The sequence below is a fragment of the Epinephelus lanceolatus genome, chromosome 11, assembly GCF_041903045.1.
Source record: "Epinephelus lanceolatus isolate andai-2023 chromosome 11, ASM4190304v1, whole genome shotgun sequence".
Classification (NCBI taxonomy): Eukaryota; Metazoa; Chordata; class Actinopteri; order Perciformes; family Serranidae; genus Epinephelus; species Epinephelus lanceolatus.
The window spans coordinates 31670046-31694431 of NC_135744.1; the positions used below are offsets into that span (position 1 = coordinate 31670046).

At 41.8% G+C, this 24386-nt stretch overlaps 2 protein-coding genes across 2 annotated transcripts; one reads left to right on the plus strand and one right to left on the minus strand.

Moving 5' to 3' along the window:
• Window positions 1-1561: 1561 nt before the first annotated feature.
• supt6h (SPT6 homolog, histone chaperone and transcription elongation factor) lies at window positions 1562-19927 on the minus strand. Its single transcript, XM_033641533.2, has 37 exons — window positions 19801-19927; window positions 18269-18379; window positions 18004-18180; window positions 15489-15562; window positions 15172-15352; window positions 14943-15024; window positions 14421-14676; window positions 14105-14206; window positions 13816-13929; window positions 13639-13728; window positions 13276-13418; window positions 12942-13087; window positions 12702-12809; window positions 12312-12592; window positions 12011-12165; window positions 10308-10503; window positions 9988-10127; window positions 9668-9785; window positions 9500-9576; window positions 9245-9380; window positions 8748-8885; window positions 8339-8506; window positions 8113-8240; window positions 7481-7688; window positions 7079-7226; window positions 6819-6961; window positions 6574-6714; window positions 6140-6335; window positions 5824-5969; window positions 5575-5667; window positions 5346-5459; window positions 5113-5237; window positions 3398-3510; window positions 3228-3305; window positions 2948-3126; window positions 2463-2749; window positions 1562-2043 (listed from the first exon to the last, which is right to left on the minus strand). Exons 2-37 carry the CDS (start codon window positions 18366-18368, stop codon window positions 1851-1853), a joined length of 5274 nt encoding a protein of 1757 aa, XP_033497424.1. The 5' UTR covers window positions 18369-18379; window positions 19801-19927; the 3' UTR covers window positions 1562-1850.
• Window positions 19928-20220: 293 nt separating this feature from the next.
• Window positions 20221-24346, plus strand: sdf2 (stromal cell-derived factor 2). The gene is made up of 3 exons (XM_033637112.2): window positions 20221-20460; window positions 21737-21933; window positions 23093-24346. The coding sequence occupies exons 1-3, from the start codon at window positions 20277-20279 to the stop codon at window positions 23390-23392; spliced, it is 681 nt and encodes a 226-aa protein (XP_033493003.1). The 5' UTR covers window positions 20221-20276; the 3' UTR covers window positions 23393-24346.
• Window positions 24347-24386: the final 40 nt, after the last annotated feature.

Genomic DNA, 24386 nt, shown 5'->3' on the forward strand with positions numbered 1-24386 from the left:
AACACAGCGCAAATGTTGGGAAAATTCTTCACATTCTGTTCCTATCATATCTCCACCGTGAAGACGCACACATTCATATGTACATCACATGTCTGCACTGCTTGTTTGTTTCCCAACATGAACAAGACTCAGGTTTTAATATGAACACTTTTATTAAAGGGATCACAGGTAGAAAAGGTCATCAGCAGTGCCAGAGACATCGTTTCTCCTCTATGAACCAACCACAGCCTCGCTGAGACAGACGCAATATCTTAATCTGGCAAGAGACGTAAAACCAAGTACTCAAAAACCATAGTTATTTAAAACCATATGCATATTATGGGACCATGATACTTCGCACACTGCAAAAATGAAGCACACCATTGAATACCAGCGCTGCTTGGTTGTCCTGTGGCACAGAGGCACACCAAAAAACAACAAAAAAAAAGCTGAATGTATAAGTCAAGAGGGATGCAGAGTGGCGTACAAGTGCCGCACGACGATCACAAAAGAGATTGTGTTTTTTACAACAATATATTCATTCTACTGAAACAGCTGTGTGCGGTTCAGATTATTATACAGAGTGAGGGACATAAACGCAGTGGGAATTCAGTTTGATAGTAGCTTCAGCTGATAGTGTTACGGTTAGAAAGATTTGAACTCATCCACTGAATGTCTTAATTTTGCTGTTGATACTGGTTAGGACTGAATTGCAGCAGTGGTGTGTCAGATCACATCCTGAAAGGTGGCAAACATCATAGCCCAGTCTCGAAAGTGAGAATACTCACTGAACCGCAAACATTAGAGACACAAGAGATTTATATTTGAGTCAACTTTAAAAAAATTACCCTCTGACACTGACATGACGAGGTGCTGCCGCTTATTGTTACTAAAATCAACGGTTTTAAAATGTGAACCAACTTCTTCACATCGTTAGTGTCCACACAGAATTCCCAGATAAGTCAAATAAGAGTCAACAATACGACAGAAGCTATCTACAGGAGCCGAAATACAGTAAGGTGATCATAATACAGCATGTGGCATAGACATACAAGTGATGTTCGAGAGAAACTCAAGCTGACACGAAGGTTTCTCCTTGACTTATTTTTTTCATTCAGCCTAAACCCTCGCACTCGGTGTGTCTGCACGGTCGCAGGTGTGTTTGTTTTGACAGATGTGAAGAGCGGAGGCTTTGGGTTCAAACAGAAAAAAACAGTCTTTATTCATTCTGACGCATTCCATACAAAAATTAAATTTCCTGATTGGCTTGGCAAAGCGCTCTTTTGGCAACTGCTCGCAAAAATCCACCGCCCGTAAAGGAGGGAAAGTGGATTTCTGGAAACTGGTAACTGTGCCCCTCTGTCAAAACCATTCATGGATCAAACTAAAACCAATCGCAAAAATAAAGATAGTAGGACAGCTTGTCTGACATTGTCTGTGTAGGTCCATATCCTATATGTAACTGCTGTCGCGTATTTCAAGTTTCTTTTTTTTTGCCATTGTATGACAATTTCATTTCTGCATGACATTTACAGTGTTATTCTGACTGTACAAAATACTAAGCAGCCAGAGGATTCGGCTGGAGGTGAGGAGGGGAAACATCTGGGATGAGATACAGGAAGACAAGAGGAAGGAAGGAAGTGAGATGAGCCATGATGCCAGAGTGATAAACTGCAGCTACAACATCAGGAGGTGAAGAGAACGTATGAGTGGACAGTCAGCTGGATGGACTGGGCTCCAGCTACTGGTCGGCTGGATGAAAGTGCTGATGGGTTGTGGGAAAGACAAAAGGTGGAGGGTTATCCAGATGAAGGAGCAGTACAAAGGATGGATTTGGGTAGGGGGGGTGTAGCGACGCCCCCCTGCGTGTCCTATCGGTCCATTTCATCCAGCAGGGGTGTGGCGTCTCCGGCAATGGACATGGGTGTGCTCTCGATCATGGGGCTGGGCGACGGTCGAGGCGTCATCCTCTGGGCTTTCTTCCGCCCCTCCGCTTCTTTTTCCTTCAGCCACTGCTCCGCCATCTTGCCCCAGTCCACTGCAGAGGCGTTGCTGCTGCTGGCTCTGCGAGGAGGGAGGACAGAGGGGGAGGTGTTTCAGTCAAAGACAGTGACAGATTGAATGGCGGGCTGCTGCTTAGCCTTAAAATGATGCAGATTGAGGGTTTAGCACCATCTAATGGCAGAAACAACGTATTCAACAACTGGTTGATTTGTTAATTTGAGATGTTTAACAGCAAAATGGACACGACGCATTCTGACGTGGAGCTGAAGGGAGAATCTGAGATGACAACGTTACTGTTAAACTTATCAAATTTCATATAGCGGGAACTTTGGAGAGGTTATAGCTATGATCACTGTACATGAATAATCAGTTTGACTATTAAAGAAAAGCTACACAGGAGCTGAACACACACCAGGGTTCTTTTTCAGGAAAAAGGAAGAGTACATCAGATCACTCACACATATTCTGCCTGCACTTACTTTGGTGGCGCCTGCTGCTGCTGCTGCTGCTGTGGAGTCCGTCCTCTCGATGAGGTTGAGGATGACGGCGTGCTGGACGCGTGGCCATGGTGACTGCTGTGATGGCCATGATGGTTGTGGTGTGACACGTGGCTTCCATGTGGGTGGGCGTGGGTGTGAGAGTGGGAGGACTGCGGGGTGGAGCCGGTGTACTGTGGCGTGCCCAAGGCCTGCTGGCTCGGCGTGGTGTAGGAGTAGCTGGGCGTCATCATGGGCGTCGCCATGGGTTGCTGAGGTGTGGCAAATACCTGCAGAGGAGCAAGTAATGCTTATCAATGTGGCTCAACTAGTTACTTGAGAAAAGTTAAAATATAATATAATAGTATAAAGCCTGTTGCACACCAAGTCCATATTTTATTTTACTGTGTGTTAGATCATTCTATCAGAATCTCCAAAACAACCTCTTTCCTTCCACAGTGGCTGTCACCATTAAAAGCTGCACTCACATGATAAGCAGAGGAGCTCCCTCCGCCTCCTCCTGTGCTACCACCGTAGCCGTATTGGCTGGATCCCCACTGTGCGGGGGTGGTGTTGGGGTTCTGGCCCTGGCCTGTGACTGCGGCGATGGCACTGAACATCTGAGAAGTCATGTTGCGTGGGAGGGCGTTGACAGCTCGCGTCAAGTCTAGGAATGAAGGAATAAATTAGAAAATAGTAAAATGTACTACAACTCCACTCATGCTGAATGTGTGTGTGTGTGTGTGGGTGGAAGAGAGCGGGACTCACCTGCGATGTTGATATTGGCTGGGGTGGCGTTCAGGGACGCAGGTGTCCTTGTTCGGCTGCTATTGCTGGGAGTGATGCCTTTGACAGAGGATAAAATGTTAGATAATACGCACAATATCCTTCACCTGCTGTAATACACACAACAAACATTCCTTATAGTGTTTCCATACCTGGCACCGGCTCTTGGTAATGGTCCTTAAACCAACGGAACAGTCCATTCACTGTGGGAAATATCTGTGAGCGGTAACGGAAGCCATCCGGGGTGATGGTCACATACTCAACCCTAGACAAAAACAAAAAGAAGATGGCACGTTGACATTCAGCTCTGCTGCTGTTACCTTGTTATCAATCAAAGAAGCAAAATATCTAATAAAAAATGTTTTGGGTGTGGAGCAGCTGTGTGGGAGAGTTGATAAGAATTGTGAGGTGCTGAGTCATTGGGCATGATGAGTGTGACATGACTCACAAAGACTGAAAATCTGAGCCTGTGTAGTAGTTATGGGCCTTTGCATGCACCATATGTCACAGTGATTCATGATATTCAGAGCACTGAATGGCATCTACTGATGTTTTTGTGGATCTAATGTGAGCTTGAGCTGATTTAGGAAAAAGCAACATTAAAAGTACAATATGCATAACTTTCCTAAAAAACAACGTATAGACTTATTAAACGCATTCTCGGAACCCATCGGCTGTATTCGGCGTCTGACTTCTGGCAGATGGCGATACAGCCTCTGGGGGCAGACCCCCGATTTTTTGGTATTCTGGTTTGATTTGGGCGAATTTCCGTTTCCGACTTCCGTTCATATGCTGAACCACTGCGATGGATTCAGAGTTTGCAGTGACGCCAATTATGTTCCACCTCGTTAGTTCACCGCATGGACCGTTTAACCTGGCAACAACTGCAGCCGGCTCAAACTTATTTGGTCAATATCCTTAGTCCTTATCCGCTGAGGGTCCAAAGGACATTGGGATGTTGTATGCTGTAAAGCCCTGTGAGGCAAATTGTGATTTGTGATATTGGGCTTTATAAATAAAATTGATTGATTGAGTGATTGATTGATTGAATATCAGGCGGACTACAAATAGCCTACAACCGGAAACCAGGGCTCTTCCGCTCTTCTTCCGGAGGCAAGATCTCCAGGGTTTGCCTACAGACTCTACATTCACTGAATATAGAGATTATATATATAGAGACTGTATCAAACGTAACCCCTCTCAATCATCACTTAGACAAGACATGTAGTGATGTATTTTCTGCAGACTCTGCCCTCTGCCTGTATTTTCCTATTTTGCTGAGGTTGGGAGGTCTCTGGTTGCGCAGCCACCCCAACCAACAAAAGCGCACAGCTGAGGTCAGGACTTTACTAAAAGGCAGCGACCAGACAGTAGCAACACGCATCCAAACTATTGAAATCATGGACACAGCACAGAACAAAATGAAAATATAGTAAAGCCAAATGCCAAGCAGACAAAGCTGCTTCAAAACGAGAGTGGATCTGGGGTTGGCTTTCACTTTCCCTGACCAGCACTGAAGGCGAGGATGGGAATTAAGAGCGATGCAGAGTTGGACTGTTTCCTGCTGGACAGGTAGGTGGCGGCAGTGAGCTTAGTAAACTTGCTCAAGTATCACCTTTCCTGTTACAACAAATGTAACATTCGTACAGTAGCATGCAGTGTACCCAGTACAGGGAGGAGGGGCCAAGTTTGACTGTTGTCTTTACCAGCAGTAAATGACAATTCCTGCGCAGTATACCTTTAACAACTGTGTTTTAAATCAGCTTCCGCTGAAATCAGTCCATCCTTTTCAGTCACCATTTTCTCCCCATGGCATCATTACAGCAAATAATCAGAAAACAGGAGAGAGAGAAACAGTTCTGCTGACCGTGGTTTTCCACGAGGCTGGTAACCCAGGATGAATTTTCCTGGCAGATCTTTACATGCCGAAATAAAGTAAGGAATAAAAGTAGGCTTCTCCTTCTTTGTCCTCATCAGTAAGTCCTCCATTTTCTGTTAGAGAAAGAACATGACCAAAGGAGATATGAGACGTCTTAGTCTGTGCAATGATTAAGTTATGTTTCCCACAGGAACAATATATTAGAGCAGATCAGTATATACCTCCTTGCTTCCCTGGTTGCAGTCCTGGAAGTACTTATGTCCCAGCAAATCCCGGGCAAATGATGCCATTGGCTGAATGTACCGAGCAGTGATTTCATCCAGATCTTCAAACTCCTGCAGAGAACATGAGAGACTCTTTAAAAACATGCAGCCGCCACAACTTTGCTGATGTTTCATGATACACTTGCAGGTCTGGATCATGATGAACAATAAGGTGAAAAGAGCTTACCTCATTATTGATCCAGAGAGTGTGCCCTAAGCTAAATGCATTCTCTTTGCCTTCCTCTCTCACATCCACATGCTGGTAGATACCGTCAGCCACCTGCAAAACATCACACAGTGTCACAGTGGAATATGGTGTGTCAAAGCCTTAGCATTAAAGTACTGGCAACACTGTCTACATGTAAGTGTGTGCTTTTAATATTTACTCATTGTATTTTTATTTGATATCATGTCTTATTTTGGCCAAGTTTCTTACTTTCCAGGTGACTGTGAGGTGGTTTTCTCCCTTGCTGCTGGGTCTGATGATCAAGTCTCCCTGGTCCAACGTCTCCATCATTTTCTCTGCCTGGTTGAAACTGATATTGTGGAAGTTGGGGTGGGCGATCACACGCTTTATATATGCTGGTGAGACAGAGGGAATGTAAAGAACAGACAGAAATTAGCACAGTGATGTGGAAGTAGATGCTAGGCACAATGAGGGGAAAAAATAATCACCCAAAGCTAGCACACTGTACCGTTTAATTAGCTGTATTGATTCATACAACTTTTATTAATCTTGTAATTATACTAACGTGTTCGCTGTTGTTTCTTTTTGAGCTCCTCTTCCTGTTTTTGGTCTTCAGACTCTGTGTCAAAGTCATAGTAGCTGTCCTTGGGGAGCTTCCACTCATTGGCCTTGTCCATCAAATCTGAGGTGCGGCATGTGAGGTCGACGCTGAATTTCTCAATGTCGATTTTCATGATGCGGCAGTGGACTGTCATGCCCACCTGAAGGAGGAGGAGGAGGAGGAGGAGGAACAACAACCATGAAACAGGAAGACAGGAAGAACAGAAGTTGACAAAAACTAATAATAGATCTGTCTGAATTGGAAAGTTCAACTATCAACAACTGGAAATGTTGAGAAATATTTCATATTACGGTGACATTCCCAAAAGAAAAAGAAAAAACAATCGAAAAAAATCCACAAAGCACAACAAGTGATGACAGCAACAAACAACACCTCACCTTGACCCTCTCCTCAGGGTGTTTGACCACTTTGTCACTGAGGAACTTGGTGGGAATGAATCCCTGGACGCCGTTATCTAACCTGGATCGCACCCCAATGGCCTGACCTGGACACGATCCGCTGTCAAAGTGATTCCACACCTAAAGCAGGGACACAAAACAAAAAAGATGATATTTAGATGTCAGACTCTCAACTGTTTTTGACCATTAAATTGATAAAAAGAGAAAACTGAGGTGTTTGGTACCTCACTGAGCTCAGGGAAGTTGTCCTGCTGGCAGAAGGGACACTGCCACAGCCCTGTGGAATCGTTACGGATGGCCTGGTCGTAGCTCTCGCCCTGAGGCCGCCGGTGAGCGATACCAGTTACTACACTGGTGATCAGCTTACCTGGAAGAAAAGGAGGACAAAAATCAACCACAGGCAAAAATATCAACCACATCAGCTGTCAGAGCTGCAGTTCTTTATGTCTGTGTGTGTGTGTGTGTGTGTGTGTGTGTGTATTACCAATATAAAACGTTTCTGGAGTCTCTTTGGTGAGCAGGTTGAAGACCTCCTCAGTGTTGGGGACTCTGTAGGGCACTCTCAGGTCTTTGTATCTGCAGCTCAGCTCGGCACGAATATCATACAGAGTAATCCCCTTGTTGCCGTAACCCTACACCGACAAAACAAAGAATAAAAAACAAGACTGATGATAAAACTTTGTGAAAATTGAGTGAATGTGAAAAATGGTGAATGCGTCTTTTGGCTATACAGGTTCCTGAAACATACAGTGGAGTCTGCTATGCCTCTTTGTCTGGACTGAAAATAAATAGTATTCTGCGCTGTAGTATTTTTCAGGCTGCTTGTAACTCTGGCAGCAGAATGGTGAGACATTGCCGCGGTCAAAGCCACAACACCCACACTGACCTGTCTCTCAAGCTCTTCAGCAAAGGCATCCAGGTCCAGATCTTTGAGGCGTTCTGGATTTTCCAAGATCTCCTCCAGCGCTCCAGCTGGGTTGGCATCTTCTGCCGACTCGTCGTACTCAAGGGCGTCCACAGCCATTTTGCGAGCCCACTCGTATGTCTCAGGGTGAACACGAGATCCATCCAGAACCTCGATGTAGGAGTCCGTACTGTGTGGAGGATTTGAGAGAAAAAAAAGCCAAAGCTGAACTGAAATAACCTCACAGCAGGCTGAATGGTAGATCACAGCCTTGTCTGACAATGGTAGATTCAGCTCTATGGGAAACATCTGGATGGCCCGAGTGTGTAACTAGGGCTGGGGCAATTTATCGACGTAATCCATGTCATCAATAATGGAAATATGCTGATGTTGCAAAGCAATAAGCATTTATAAGTTAATGAGGCAGATTTCTGATATTTATTTTTAGACAAGGTAATTGTTATATTAGTAGAGTGATAAAAAATCTTTAGAATAAAATTAATTAGTCAGTAGATGAATTAACTCATCAAAAAAATAATCATTAGATAAATCGATAAAAAAGAATATCCCTTAGGTGCAGCCCTGCATGTAACAGACCCCTACGATGTACCAACCTGTCCCCGAGGGATGCCGTGTCGATCTTGATGAAACCGGCACAGTTGATGAAAACCTTGGGTCCCATGTGACACATTGTGACCAGCTGGGTTCTGTTCTCCAGACGAGTGTTGTTCTGCTTCAGAATCTAAACAAATACAAGAACCGTAACGATTATCAGGTCAGCTGATGAAGCACTACACTTTCATAAATGACACAAGACAATCATGATAGCATAACGCATACCTTGAGCAGGTGGGAGCCCTTCCTTGGTCCAAGACCACAGACATACTGGACCAGGCTCTGAGTGTGAGGATGGGCGATGGCCCTGTTCACATCCACTCCAACCTCATTGACACGGTTGATGAATTCACAGTACAGAGCAGAGAGCAAATCTTCCTTCACCACATGTTCCTGAGAAAGGGGGTGAGGGAAAATGATCAAGAGTTTGGAGAAGTGGAATGTCACATTATCATCTCACTATTCACTGACTGGTTGATACATAATGATTCTCCACTAAAATAATTCAAGTAGTCTTTCAGTGATGTCACAGGATGTAATTATTTTTTTAAAGAAAGCATGTTTAAACAACACATAGTAATAAATATATAGATGGAGATAAACCACAAAAATCCACCATTCTTTAATGCCTCACCTGTAGCGGGTGTAGTTTGAGGCAGAGAATATCATCATCGGAGCTGCAAACCTGAGCATACTCTATTAGGGGATCCTGGATCTTCCTGGCTATCGACACAGCCTGTCGCAGCAGGGGAGGGTAATCCCTAAAATCATTCTGCACAGATAAAAACGTAAGAAAAGTTTACTTTGTTTGTATCCATAGACGTGGTTTGCTGTAGAAGATGAGGTGTCCTTCTTAACAAACATTTTAAAAACAACACAGATAACAGACACACATCATAAAAGCCAGGCTCCAGTAATGACTAATAAATAAATACATATTTAAAAGTTGTTTCTACAGCATCTGTGCAAATAAAGAGCAGAAGGTCAGGGGGAAATAAGCAGCAAAGGGAGCACTGGGCCAAATTTTGGATCCACCAATTAGTGAACTTGCTGTTGTTAGCTGCCATACTGGGTAAAAACCACTGATGTGTTTGTGCCTCCGTATGGTATAGTGGTGTGTTAAATATTTACCTCAGACTTCTTGCTGTTCATGTACAGTGTGGCCAGCTCATTGTCGACAAGTTCCACTCCCACAGCGGGCAGAGAGGACTCTTGCTCAAGCTCGCTGATAGTCCTCTTGATGTCCTCCATGATCATTTGAGCATCTCTGCACACACAAAGCATGTTTTTAACTTCTCAACCTCGACTCCATTACAACTTGTAAAAGCTGTTCAAAACGTCTACATGTAGCTTTTCGGCACGTACAGAAAGAAATGAATTATTTACCGGTTTTCCCCAGCAACAGCTACCACATGAGGTTTCTTGCTAGACAGAAATCTCTTGAGATTTTCAATGTCGTGGGCCTGAAGATAACACAAACAAACCAGTGATCATCTCAGTAACAAAAAGCATCTGTTGACTGCGCAGAGGAACACTCGTGTTCTCTGCTTGTACCTTCTTCTCTCTCTCGTCCTCCCTAAAGGCATTCCTCCTCTTCATAAAGTAGGGCAGACGCAAGAAGTCGACCACCTCCCCTTCCCCGTTGATCAGAGCGCAGAAAACTGGAGTGTCTCTGTTGGAGCAAAGTTTTTTAAGTCAGAAACTATACTGTCACGTGTGGGGGTTTTTTTTGCTAACACTGGTGTTATACTGTTGCAATTCAGATGTGCAGTAAAGCGGCCACATTTAAAAATGAGCACTCTGTTATCAGTACCAAAAATTGTCGCTACTGATACATCTGAGGTAAAAAATAAAAAATACAGTGGGTCACATACCTGCTGGGTGCATAGGCAACACCCAGCACCCGAATGCCCTTGCCCTGACTCTCATCCATCAGATCATCATCTTCCTCAACTTGCTGATCTGGTCGGTAAGGAGCCACTTTGAGCCAGTTATACAACCGACGACAGCAGGACTACGAGAAGAAATGGAGAACACAGGGTTCATAAAGACTTCTAAACAAACAGAGTGTTTAATGACTTTGTAAATATTTTGCTCTATAATTTAATTTTACAGACATGATGCATTGATTTCATCGTGCGTAACACAATATAATGATGTACATTAAATGCAGACAGATATCATGGCAAATTACCCTGACAATGCTCTCTTTGGCCTCAATGATCAGTTTGCTCTTGAGTTCCTTGGCCATCTGAGGATACAGGAACTGAGTGAGAGCTCTCTCTATGGCTAAAGTTCGCTGCCTGTTCCACTCCTGCACCTGGTGGCTGAACTCGTCTCTGTAGTAGAACTGTTTGATCTCATCAAAGTACGTCTGGTCCCCAGCATACCTGAGGACAAGCAGAGGGAAGACACGGAGAGAAGCGGAGACAGAGAGGAGCGCCTCAGTATTACCACAGTCATAATTCAAAAGCCCCATACTCTACTGACAAGAATGTGTATAAAAACACAAGCTGCGTCTTAAAAAGAAATTAAACTCAGGGGATCTATCCTACTTATCAACCCTTCTTTCTCTCCAACATTCAAGATAGGTTTCTATACAGACTCTAAAAATGGCACAACAGTTAGTCACATCAGATCCTGTGCTGTGTGTGGTAAATGTCCTGTGGCCAAGGAAATGCCTCCATCTGGTTGATTAAAACTGACTTGTGTGTGGCCAGCCTCCTTAAAGAAGTTTTTCACTGCTGGATAGATGGACTTTTCATAAAACTAGACTGTCTATGCAGTGAAAGACGCAAATACTTTTGAAACTGGTGCTATATGACCAGGGAAAACAGAGGAAAGGGCCTGTGGCAAACACGTTTGCTCAAGAGGTTGAAAAGCTACACAGGGTTCCCACACATTTAATGGACATATTTTTAAATCTTACATGACATTTCAAGGACCCATAACAAAATTTAAAGACCATTCACCATGTATAACATGAACGGAACGGGATGGTATAGTTTACTAGATAACTTTTTTTACTGTATGAAAACTTAACACTAACCGTTTCCAATCTCTAATAGTTGGTTATGTTTGTTACATTACATGAAAGGTTATCCATGGAGGAGTACTGTAACAACTAATTTCATTACACCCAACAAAATTCCATGATTTTTCCAGACCTGGAAAATGAGATTAATTTCTGTGATCACTTGAACCCTACCTACAAATACCAGAATGCAATGCAACACACTGGACCAATAAATGCTCTTGCTGTTCTGTGCTGCAATGCAAGCTCGGTACATGGTACGGTAAGCTACAATATGTTTCTGAAAACATTTGAGGCGAGAAAAAGGCAACGCAAAAACGGAATCTTGGTTTCGATTTGATCAGCGTTGCTTAGTATTAAAGTTTAATCTCAGTTTTCAAGTTTTTGTTTTTACAATACAGGAGACAGTATTGGCCCCACTTCCTGTTCGCAAACTCTCATACTACAGCCAAACAGAGCACTAAAATATGTTTCTGAAGAAATTTTAGGTGAGAAATAGGCAACACAGTAATGGAAACTTGGTTCATATATAATCAGCACTGCCTAGCTTTACAGTCTGATTTAAGTTGGGTCTGAGTGTGAGAAAGAGCGCGTCAAAGGGGCAGGTATCTCTTTCGATACGTTTTAACACGCTTTGTGACAGTGGGGAAGGGCATTCAAAAATCAGGTAGTACAATGGCAGAGGGAGGCTTATCACAATTCATTTACACATACTACCCACACTTTTACCAAACAAAACTAGTTGAAAATCGGTAAAATACATATATACATATCTCTGCATTGAGGAAATTCATCCTATGCAGATCTGGCTGACCAATGTCACTGGAAAAAAGATCTTTGCTCATTTTAGTTTTTGTACTTACCCTTTGACCCCTATAAGGTCAATACAGATGTCGATGGAAAGCAGACCCTCCTCCTCGGCCAGGCACATCTTCAAGAACTGATCCCCATTCAGCTCTTTTACTGGCTTGTTCTTAAGATACTTGAAGGAGTAGGCAAAATGAGCCTCATCTACCTCCTACAGGAAGTAAGCAAATGGCAACGCGGGTTTAGAATGGTACTCAGAATACACTCTGCAAGCTCAGAAACCTGTTCTGTTTAGGATTCGATGTCTGCGATTTTTCCCTTGTTTTCTCAAACTTACGTGAATAAATGTACCCATACCTTTTTGCCTTTCTTTGTTGGCTTGATGTTGATCTTGGCCCTCTCCTGAAAGGTCTGTCGGAGAACATGTCTGACCAGAGGTTCACGAGCGATCTGCATGGCCACCATGTACCTGGTTCCCTCCAGCACTGCCTCGGGAGTGCTGAACTGACTGCAGACATAATCTTTGGCCAGCTCCACAGGCTCAGCCGGGAACTGCTCTGTTTCGTGACGCTGGTAACTGTCTCTCAGATTCTCTCCAAACTGCTCTGGAGTTAACCCAAACTTTTTAGCCAAGCCATCTGCAGTACGGAACAAACAGAAAAGGAAGTTGAAGTGCTACCAAGCTAGGAAACAAACAAACAAAATACAGTGAGACTGTGGTGTGCTAGGTAAAAAAGGGAGACTAACCAAGTCCTACACTCTGACAGATGCTGTACATATCTCTGCGAGACGCCAGCTTGAGGTCTGGTCCTTTCTGTTCTTCCTCTTCCTCGACTTCCAATTCCTCTTCTTCACCTAAAGAGGCAGACCATGAAAAATAAGGCAAACATTCCTGACTAAAAATTTGTTTCACTTAGAAATAAACAATTCTGCAGTACCGTCCAGCACTATCTAATGAAATGGTTAATTCAGACGCATCTATCTTACCATCCTCTGACACTTCTTTGATCTTCTTGAGCCTCTTCTTGCTGGTCTTTGCAGCATTCTGCATCTTGGGGATGTCTCGACCATAGTAGAGCAGAAAGTGGTTGTACACATCGCCCAGCTCTTCAAGAGTCTGCACATCTTTCAGCCTACAGAAAACGATCATAGGTTTGAATGAAGCACAAAAAGAGCAGTGAGGATAGATGACCAGCATTGTCTGTCATCAGTCACCATGTGGACTTCAAATTTCCTGCAATTATTCCTTGCATAATGCAGTCACAACCAAATGCAGCACATAAGAGATTATCTTTTTTTAGCTTCAGCCTTCAAGACGTACCTTTCCATGTCAGCTGTGTCAAGAGGACGGATGCCGTCAGCCAAGGGTTTGTCAGGGTCAGCTGAGATCTGCTCAAACTGGAAGGACTGCATCTTCTGAAACAGACGAGTCAGGTTCTGCTTCCGGGTCTTCAGTTGAGTCCACTGGTGGATGAAAATGTATAAGTCAAGAAACCAGAAGTGGCATAAACAATCAGCTGACGAACGCAAATGATTTAAAATCAAATTGTTAATTTAATCTTAGATTATTAAAGAATCGACTTTGCCCCCAGAGGACCCACCCTTTCATGATGACCCCTAACAATGGCTTTCCCTTAGTCTGTAATCAGTTCCTCTTGCAAAAAAAATGCAATACAAATGATACCTTTTCATCCCACTGCCACACTTTCCACAGGTCATTGATGTTAAGCTCTGGCTCCACATATTCCTTCCTGTAAAAAGCTATGAATGGGACCTGGAATAGAGAACATGATAAAATGTGTTAATAGAACACAAAGGAAACAGGTGAAGGAAGTCACAGGGTAAGGTGAGCTCACTGTACCTCAAACTGCTGGTTCCTCATGAAGTTGAGCGCCTCTTTGATCTTGGCGATTGTACTAGGGCCTTTCCTGCTGAAGTTTGTGGTTGTCCCCCTGTCTAGATAGTCTGTGCTCTCCTGTTTAGTGCATGGAGAAAAAACAGAAAGGAGAACAATGATAAACAATGGAAAAACAAGTGATCTGATTTCAGTGCTTTAGCCTCTCACCAGGTATGATGGCTGAAAATTAAATAAAGTTCTTTGCCTTGTTTGTGTATGCATTTTTCCTGAGTGTTTGTGGTAATGGTCACACCTGCATGGAGATCGTTAAAGTGGAAAAGCCATGTCTGAAGATCCACTCTGCTTCCTCTTCCAGCTCATCATCCTCGGCAGGTTTAACAGGGATCGATCGTAACTATAAGATGGAGAACAGAATCAGGATGACTGAAAGACACAAACAGGCTTTCAAGGCTGAGCTGACTAGTCAAAAACCTGCCCCCTCCCTCCTGATCAGCATTCATTGAACATGGACAAAGAGAAAGCAGTCATTACGATATGGAGCTATGTGGTCAATATATGAATGTAACAACAGTGAATCAGCACTGTTAGCATCAGAAACACACGCTCACCTGGAATCTCTCAGGCATATCTGTAGAGCGGATCTCATTGTCTTGGTCAGTCATGTGACTGCTTTCCAGCTCACTGGGCTCATAGATCTCAAAGATGCTCTTCCTCCCTTGCCTCCTCTTAGTCTGCTTCTTGGGTCTGTCCCAACTCTCGTCATCCTGGTCTTCTTCCTCCTCCTCACCCTGGTCATATGCGTCCGCGTCAAAGTCAGCAAAGTCAAAGTCACCGCCAAAAATTTCTTGGGCCTCCTGGAGGGCTCTGTGGGACGATGAATAGCAAAGAGGGGAAGAAGCAGTGATCGTGAGTTTTACCTGGAACATCTTAAAGCACCTCGCCATTTTGTTTATCGTCTCGTTGTTTCAAAACATTTATCAATATTTTTAATTTGATGAATAAGGATGCTATTTGAGGCCTGGTAGATCATTTAATGTGGCAAGGAAACTGGAGGCTAAAACAAGCTTCTTTTTCTACAAATGACACATCTTTTAAAAGGAAAGATTTCCTGTATAAACTATGGTACTCACGCATCTGTGTATCCTGAGAACTTCTTGCCCCTCTTTTTGGTGATGGGTTGGCCGTCATCATCCACAATAAAATCATCTATATCTGTGGGACAAAAGTAGAAATTTAAAGACTGATTCATTCTATACCAAATCTGTGAGAAATCAAGTTGGCACTGAGTTTACATTACTGTTTATCTCTATTTTTTTAGACACTCCAATACAGATCTAAAACTCCTTATTCCTGGCCTACCTGACTCCTCATCCTCTCCTTCTTCATCGTCCTCTGCGTGGTGGAGAGGCTCATCGACAGCCTCGCCTTCTTCCAGCTCACCCTCTGCATCACCATGAAAGATCTCATCTGCGATCAAGTCCTTCTCGTCGTCATCTTCTTCATCATCATCAAGTGTTTTTACACGTTCGTATTTCTTCTTCTGTGACACGAGACAGGTACAGCATCAGCACGGCTGTCTTAAACTTTTTAAAATGTACAAAAATTGCGCTATGCTGAAAGTTAAATTGTACACACTTACTACAGAGGGAGTAGTAGTAAGAGGAAGCTGTTCTTACCCTCCTTTTCACTTTAACACCCAAATTTTCCTCAATTAGGTCCAGATCATCGTCATCCAGGTAGTCGTCATAATCTGCAAAGAGGAAAAGCAAACAACTTCAATACAAGCTGCATTTCTACAACTGTAAAAACAGTGCTTTTATTCTCATGTGTGATGCACATAATTATTTGTTGAGCAAATTGAATGCTGATGTAAAGGGATGTTGGAAAAAAAATAATTTCATGTTTTTAATTGGTATCTTTATAACACAGCTAATCCATATTTTTTAGTCTGCATAGCTGCTGCAGGCAATTATCTATTACGGGGTTTTACCGCAGGTAAATGCGGCTGACACAACACATTTGCTTTCTATGATAATGAGAAAACAAAAATATGACGTGATTATACACCACACCAGCAGAGATCGAACATCCAGTACCACCTGCCGGGGTTAATGCTACCAATATGGGGGTGCATCTGGCTCCACAACATATGGAGCTGAAAGCACAAGGTTAAAGGGAGGGAACCTGTTGTTTTACCTGCTCAAGAAACAGATGCCAAAAATAGGTCTACACTGATCATTCAGAAATGTATTTTATCTCACTTTAAAATGAACCATTCAACACAGCACAGCACAGTACAGTACAAAATAAGATCCAGGACACTCATTTTAAAAAAGCTATAAAATGGATTGTAGTATTGCGTAATGGCAATACATCTCTAATTGGCACCTTGATAATCAGTTCTGTGTTAAACTGGGAAACCACTGCTGACTAAGATACCTGGAAAAATACCAATGTGAAGTCAACTGTACTGCATATCATTTGTATAATAAATACACAATCGGGACCTGATCCAAAATCAGTGAGATTGGTTTGGGTGTTAAAAAAAGATTTGTATCTTACAACACTATGAAACAACCGTCGTATTTGGGAGTTTAAAGAAATCCAATAAATATATTTTGGCTGATTATAACAAAACGAGCACACACATAACATAAACAAACAATCTTGATCTCTCAGATTTGTTTTGTTTTTTAATTGTGACAGATACATAATAAGCAAGTATTTCATAGTTTAAAAAAGCAACTTCTTTGTGCTTTCCAGTAAGCAAACTTTGTAATAGTGACACCATAACAAAATAACCTCATAGCTAGGGGTGTAACTATCCATCGATCTATATCATCATCTGTCTCGGCAGTCCCGAGAGAAAGACGATGAGGATGACGTTATCACATCATCATCTTATTATTCATGTGTTGTTTTTATCTTTAATGGCCAAATGTAAAAAAGAAAGGGGTGGCATCTTCTTCTGGAACACAATGTGATGAATGGGCATAATATCATCTCATATCGATCGCAGGCCCCCAGACTTTGTAATATCGGCAAATATCATATCGCTGTCCAAAGAATCTATATGATATCATACCGTGATGAAACTGGTGATTTACACCCATACTCATAGTTTGACCCATCTGCACTGTAGTTTCTTTAGCCATTATATACACATAATTTTCAATTCTGATAGCCATTAAGTTTTCCATGTTCAAAGATCGGTTTCACATCCTTTGCCACTCAGTGGTGAGAGGAGTGGTATCAAATGAAAATGTTGCATCAGAGCTTCCCCTCTATTGACTCACCAGATAACAAAAGTGAACATGTAACTTGCTGAGGTGATCAAGTAATACAGCACTGACATGTCACGTATATAATCCGGAAAACATTCATCAATTTGCAGAGTATGGAGACTTCAACGACAGTAAATGTAATGTTTTTGACCATTTCACCACCTGTCTATTGTAAGTAAACATAGTGTCATATATTAATAAAATAATGCATAAATAAAATAATAATATATCCATAAAACATACATATAATCATATACAACTGTTATTATTATTCATATTTCAATTATTACTGTTATAGTTGATATTAATGTTGTTGCCATGCATCTCTCTCAGTATCATTTTGTCATATAGATTAATTTTATTGTGTTGATCTCTTCTGTACACACATCTGCTGCACATCTGTCCATCCTGGGAGAAGGATCCCCCCAGTTGCTCTTCCTGAGGTTTCTACCATTTTTCCCTGTTAAAGAGTATTTTTTTGGGAGAGTTTTTCCTTATTCTTTGTGAGGGTCAAAAGACAGAAGGCCGAGTGCTGTAAAGCCCTCTGAGGCAAACTGTGATTGGTGATATTGGGCTTTACAAATAAAACTGAATTGAATACAACTGAGAAGCCATTTTAAGAAAACACCAATATTATAATCATTACCAATTACTGGAGTGGTGGAACATTTGTACGGACAATGAGCAATTCATATGATTTTTGCTATTGTTATTCTGAGCTATCTAGGGGAGTTTATGAGAATGGGGAGGATGTGAATCTGCACGGAAACAGGCTAAAACAGCACAACGTGTAGAAGAGCTCCAGTACCTTCTTTACATAGGACACTTTTTCAAAACTCACAACCTGCAGCAACAACAACCCAATGCACGATAGCGGCAACCCTTTAAAAACATCCGATGCACTTACTGCGCTTTTTACGTCGATGCCTAACTTCCTCCTCTGAGTCACTCCCCCCTCCACTTGCACTTCTTGCACGCTCTTCATCCTCCTCCTCCTCCCCCTCCTCGTCTCCATCATCAATGAGTCCACGTAAATTTCCTCGCTCATCCTGGTCCTCTGTGTTCTCTTCTTCTTCTTCCTCATCTGTTGAGAAACGAGAGATAAGTGGTCCATGTGTCATGCATCCCCACCTCTGAAGCACATACCCACAACTGAACAATTCCAATCTTACCATCCTCCTCCATAAACCTCTGGGTCTTTTTGGGCTTTAGGTCTTTCTCTTCGAACTCCTCCTCTGACTCCTCAGCCTCGCTCTCAATAAAGTCAGACATGACTGTGGTTCCTGAGAAGTGCAAGAGGCTGTAAGTAAACTTTGTCAGCATCATCTGAGTATTATAAATACAAAAGCTACACAGTAACTATGCTATGCTCTATAACACATGCTGAAATTGCAATTTAACCCCATAACATCAACTTTCCTCTAATTTAAGGTTGGAAAAATCATCTTTTTTCAAACTGTCTGGGAGCATCACAAACATTCTTCATTGGCTTGGTCCAGCTTCTCATTAAGATTAAATTATTAGACAGGATGAAATGTTCAAACAGGACTCATTTTTTACAGCTGCGCCCTTCCACCAAATGCAAATATTATAAATGTCATAATCTGAATAATCCATGTTTGTCATAAACACAATCATACACAGTGAAATTCCTTTGTGTCTCGCTCCAAGAAAAGCAACTAACAAATATGTCTCCTTATGTTTGATCGAAATCCAGTCTAACATATTTGGCGGATTTGTAAACTTCAGGATCTTCGGCAGAATTTAAAATAAAGCGCTGAAGGTTTGAACAACATGTTACTGCAAAGCATTTTTAAACGGACTGAGGTCATTCATACACTTCTGTTGTATGTCCACTCTTGGTCATCCACACACACAAGCTGTGCAATATTAAATGAATACGTGATTATTTTTTAAACAATGTGATAATAATATCTTAGAAGTGAACATGAAAAAGCCCGAATTACACAACATGGCCAATGTTTGATGTGTATTAATGACAATCAACGTAATTAAATAATACATAACAATGTTGCATGTTCATATTTAGCTTTGACATTGTGAGTTTTTATTTACCTTTAGGCTGTAAGGTCAGATAGTTAAAACAAACCAAGATTTAGCTGGCAAGTTTAAAAACAACACCTAACGATGTCGCATTGCGCACAGAGAGCACCGAGGGAGATGACCAACCAAACACACGACTTGCTTTCAATCTAACTGCAGCTGACGTTATCTCGATTATTTGTTAAAGTCCTCTAATGAGCAATCATCCGACAAGCATTAATGCTATATCGTAAATTCTGGCCAGTAAAATCAGTTAATGTTACAATCCCTATATGCTAGCAACCACCAACAAGGCTATTATCTATGCTAACGATGCAAGCTAGCTAGCTACCTTTTGCCAAGAAGCTGGCATTTAATCTTCACGTTGTTTATTTGAGCTATGTGATTCCTAACAATACAAGAACTAACAATAAAAGACAAAACGACCCCCTTTCACTGTTGTAAAAATACACCAAGGCCTCCGAGCCAACTTCGGAGTCTTACGCTGGTTAATACTTGAGCATTTTAGTAACGTTACGTTAGCCTAGCATTAGCTTGGACGACAACAACAGACGACTGCATTAGCGTTAGCTAGTTAACGGCCGTTAGCCGAGCAGCACAGTGTAAAGATCGCAAATGACCACGGTGAAATTTGACTTACACGTCTGACTGCGGTGGTATACTCCGTAAATATGTACAGTAATAGCGGGATTGTGGTGTGTTATGTGTTTCGGGGAGCTTGCACTTGTAAAAATGGCCGATAACGAGCAGCGTGATGGCAATTCCGGGATGCAGTGAGGGAACTTCCATCCTTTTCATTACCGAGGTGACGCCCCCTGCTGGTGTGCCTCGATGCTACACAAAATGAAACTACTAAACCCGATTGTACAATAAAATTACAGTTAACATTTAGTGGGGATATTGTTATATAACAATAAACATCAAAATATCTCACAGTGACGGAAAATAAACACAAAACAAACAAACAACCTTGTACGGTCTGTACAGTGACCACCCCGAGTCGCTGGGGGCGCTGTTCCCTGAGCTTTAGCTTAGCATACAGTACCTCTTTAATGACGTAGCGAAAAATGATACAAATCTCAGAGAGGTATCGGTGACTGCTCGGGTTCAGTAGGAATGGGTAACTCAGACTGTGCTATTCATCCAAACTCTCTACCAACGTTTTTATTATTGATATCTTGTATATTAGGTCTGTCACTCGGCTCGGAGCTGAATTTTGTGACATGCGGGTCTGTCCTTAAACTGTTGAATATAAAGCACAATGTGAGACTACACTCACACGACGTACGCTACGGGTCCGGTGAGTTGCCTTTCATTAAACGATTGTTAAGCGTTAATAACAGTGTTTTTCATCAACGTGAACTTATTTTACCATCACTTACCGCTGTAATTAATATCATATTGTTGACAGCAAATTGGAAATGATTGGAATCTATGTACAAAGGTTGACAGTGTCAGTTTGACATGTAATTCACGTTGACTCCATTATGTGTAACATTACACTCACAGTGCCACATAACAAAGATTGGTGACATAAAACCTCTTTTAGGTGATATTTACAAAGCACATATTTACTCAAGTGATAAAAAATTGAGACGGTGGCTTTATATGGTGAAAACATGAATGTTTGAATTTTCCTTAGTAAAGCATACTAGTTGTTTTACCTTAAACTAGCCCTTAGTCAAACAAATTACTTAACCTCCTCATATTCACAAAATCTAAAGAGGACCAAGGCAGAGTAATAGTTTTGTATTTATCTTTACATTTTATTTATTTTTTTATTTTTCATCTTTGTTGTCAAATTCAATTTAGTTTTTGTTAGTTTCCAGTGTGGGTTTGATAGTTTCAGTTAAATTTGTATTAAAAATATTAAGTTTTAGTGTAGTTTTTAATACTTAGTTTTTTGGGGAGTATTTTTCAGGGGCAAAATGTGAGAACTGAGAAGTTAAGAATAGGTATTACAAAAACACAAAACTTTTAACAGCAATTGACTCACAGTCATGTAGATATCACAGTCTCATTAAACATATACACCCAGGCCTCCTCATGCTTGTTGTGCCGACAAATTTGATCAAATTGTCAGAGTAAAACTTAAGAAAATTTCTTTGTGTTGTGTCATTTGTTAGTTTTTTTTAACACACAGCATTGTTTCAGTTAGTTGTTTTTTTCTAAATTCTAGTTTTTATATTTGTTTTGGTGAGGTGAAATGTGTTTTTCCCACACCTAGTTAAGTTTTAGATAACTATAATAACCTTGGTTCAAGGCAAATATGCAGTTGCAGTTGTTGTTGTTGCATGGCTCTGGCCCTCAAAGTTGAGCTGTTGCCAACATGAGTCCTTGGGTTCAAAGTCAAACCCAATTCAACAACCACCAATTCAACTATGTACATGTTTTTAACAGACCTTCATAAAATAAATAAATTTAGTAGTTTTTGCTGACAGCCTTAAACTTCCTTGATTAAATTTAGCCAAAATCCTAGTTTGATTGCTCACTGTCCCCAGGTTTGTTTACTTAGCGTATCTCTGGTAACAGTCTTCTGCTCACGGTGTGTGCTCATGTCTGTGTGTGTGTGACAGGTAGCGGGCAGCAGTCTGTAACAGGTGTGACTGCAGTAGAGGACAGTAACAGCTACTGGAGTGTCCGTGGGACAGGTGACGCCGTGTGCCATCGGGGAACCCCGGTCAAGTGTGGGCAGACGATCCGCCTCACTCATGTCAACACAGGGCGTAACCTGCACAGCCACTACTTCGCCTCCCCACTGTCCTCTAACCAGGTGGGTGGTGTGAGAAGAACATGGGGAAAGAGGAGAGATTTGGTGATATATTAAGAACAATCTCATGGGCTCCCTGTATTGGGAAAGGATATTAACGCCGAAAAAAGATGGAATTGATATTTCCAGCCTAATTCAAAAAAGCTGATGATGAAAATTTTGTGAAATGTCTGATAATTCACTTCTATCCTGCCAAGTTAGAGCCACTGAGAGATTAATTGCAGTAACATTACTAAACGTTGATGTAAAATACCAAGAGACTGATGCTCACATTTACTGAAACCTAGACCAACATTTTGAGATGGACCTCAGTTGACAGCAGCTTTTGCACTTTAGGAAACGCACGGAGCTCTCTGGGAAAACAGCCTCGGGTCAGCTAAAACCTCTCCAGTACTGAAGAAGTGTGAAAACACTGTCTAGCCAATGTGTAATAGAGTTGGAAGATGTGTACCGTGTGATTACAGAAATTTGTTAACTGTCAGACATTTTGATAGTGTTTATGCCAAGGTAGTTATTCCTTTAACGTGCCTGGGTGTATTGGATTATTGTGGAAAACGCTGTAAATCAGTGAACAGGTCTGCTTTGTGGCATGTTTTGATTTACAGGATTGTTGCATCAATGTGATGAAGTTCCTTAACAGATAGGTTTGGGCAGAACATAGACATACCTGCCTGTTTTTCTATAAAGGTGTTTATGCGCATAACCCACAATAACTGTGCTATATGCACTGAAGCCTGTCTGGCCACCCTCGTTCACTCACAAAGTCTGATACATTAGTGTCAGTGGTATCAGTACAACCTTCACTGGAGACTAAAGGGTGTACAAGAGCCAGTGAAAAGCCAGACTGTGTTTGACAAAACCAAACATGTCTTAATGTTTACTGTGTTGGAATATCTAGCTCGGTAAATAATTGGGTCTGTAAAAGTTATTTTACAAATGACTGTTGTATAAAAATGAAAGTCAGCTGGAGGCTCCAGTTCAGCAGCAGAAAAAATGTAAAGGACAGAAGCAAGGTAAAATATTAAAAATCAAACATATGGATAGATTTATGTTTGGAAAGTAAAAGGATTGTAAAATGGATCCAAAAGACTCTTGCAAAAGCAAGATAGCTCATCCTCTCCTCTTTTCTTTGTCTTCTGATCTCTTTCTCACTTGTCCATAGGAGGTGAGTGCATTTGGCGATGAAGGGGAAGGAGACCACCTGGACGAGTGGACAGTTCAATGCGGGGGCTCTGTTTGGAAGCGCGAGGAGGCCGTCCGCTTCCGTCACAAGGCCACCGATGCACTGCTGTCAGTGACAGGGGAGCAGTACGGACGGCCGATCCACGGTCAGAGTGAAGTTCACGCCATGTCGAGCCCCAGCCAGCACAGCCTGTGGAAAGCCATGGAGGGCATCTTTATGAAACCCAGTGAGAACCCAGCGGGCAGCCGAGACTACAGTCACATACACACAGAGTTCTGAACTTTTCCTCTCTGCTTCTGTCACCTCCCATTGTCCTCTCTGTCCACCTCTGTATTCCTACCTCTGTCCCCAATTACGCCTGTACCAGCAACCCTCTGTCTCATTTTTCTCTCTCATCATCTTTTAACTGTCATCTTTTGAGGAGACCGTGCCAAAGTCTGTCATGGATCAAGGTGCAATGACTTCACCTTATCAATCCAACCTCTGTCACATTTATTGTGTTTTAGGAAACACTACTTGAATCCTCAAAGACCCAGCAGCTACACTCAGAGAGCTAACAACATTTGAATAGTGTTATAGTTTGCCTTGATGGGTACAAGAAGACATAAAGGTATCAAAGATGCTCTTTTACTGTACAACGACTAATGTTTATCACAGTTTGTGATGCTTTACATCCTCTCAGCTGTTATTTATTGTTAAATAACTGACATCAGCAGTCACAACACAACACAGAAGGCAGCGCAGGTCTCGTGAGTCACGTGTTTTATTGAACAAAAAAAAACAAACTATTGTTACACTTGTGCCTTTATCCTTTTTTAAACTTAGTAGGTGTTTACATTGTGGAGCCTTTTAAACTTTTGGAAACATAAGACTTTTATTGTGTTTTTATGGTATTTGTAAGCCATATTGTACTCAATGGATAAGCAGTGTTACCAGGGTAAATTACTATTTTCCCCCTTTAAGTCAGATTCAGTGTAAATGATCCAGCACTAACTGACATAAGAGAACAAGCAGTTTTGTCTGTGGAGGTGTTTTTATTTTTATGTTCATTGTTGAGCTGGATGCTGTTTATTGTTTGATCAGTTTCCAGGTGTTTGGAGTAAGTACGGTGTTTTGTATTCATGCTGTCTGTGCATGCTTATGTGTTAGATCAACGCATTGTTTCAGAGGTTCATGTGAGCAACAGACATGCAATGGAGACCTCATATTAAAGTGATTTTTATGCATACCAGCATCAGTGTGACTATTTGATTTTTTTTTTTTACTTTTCCAT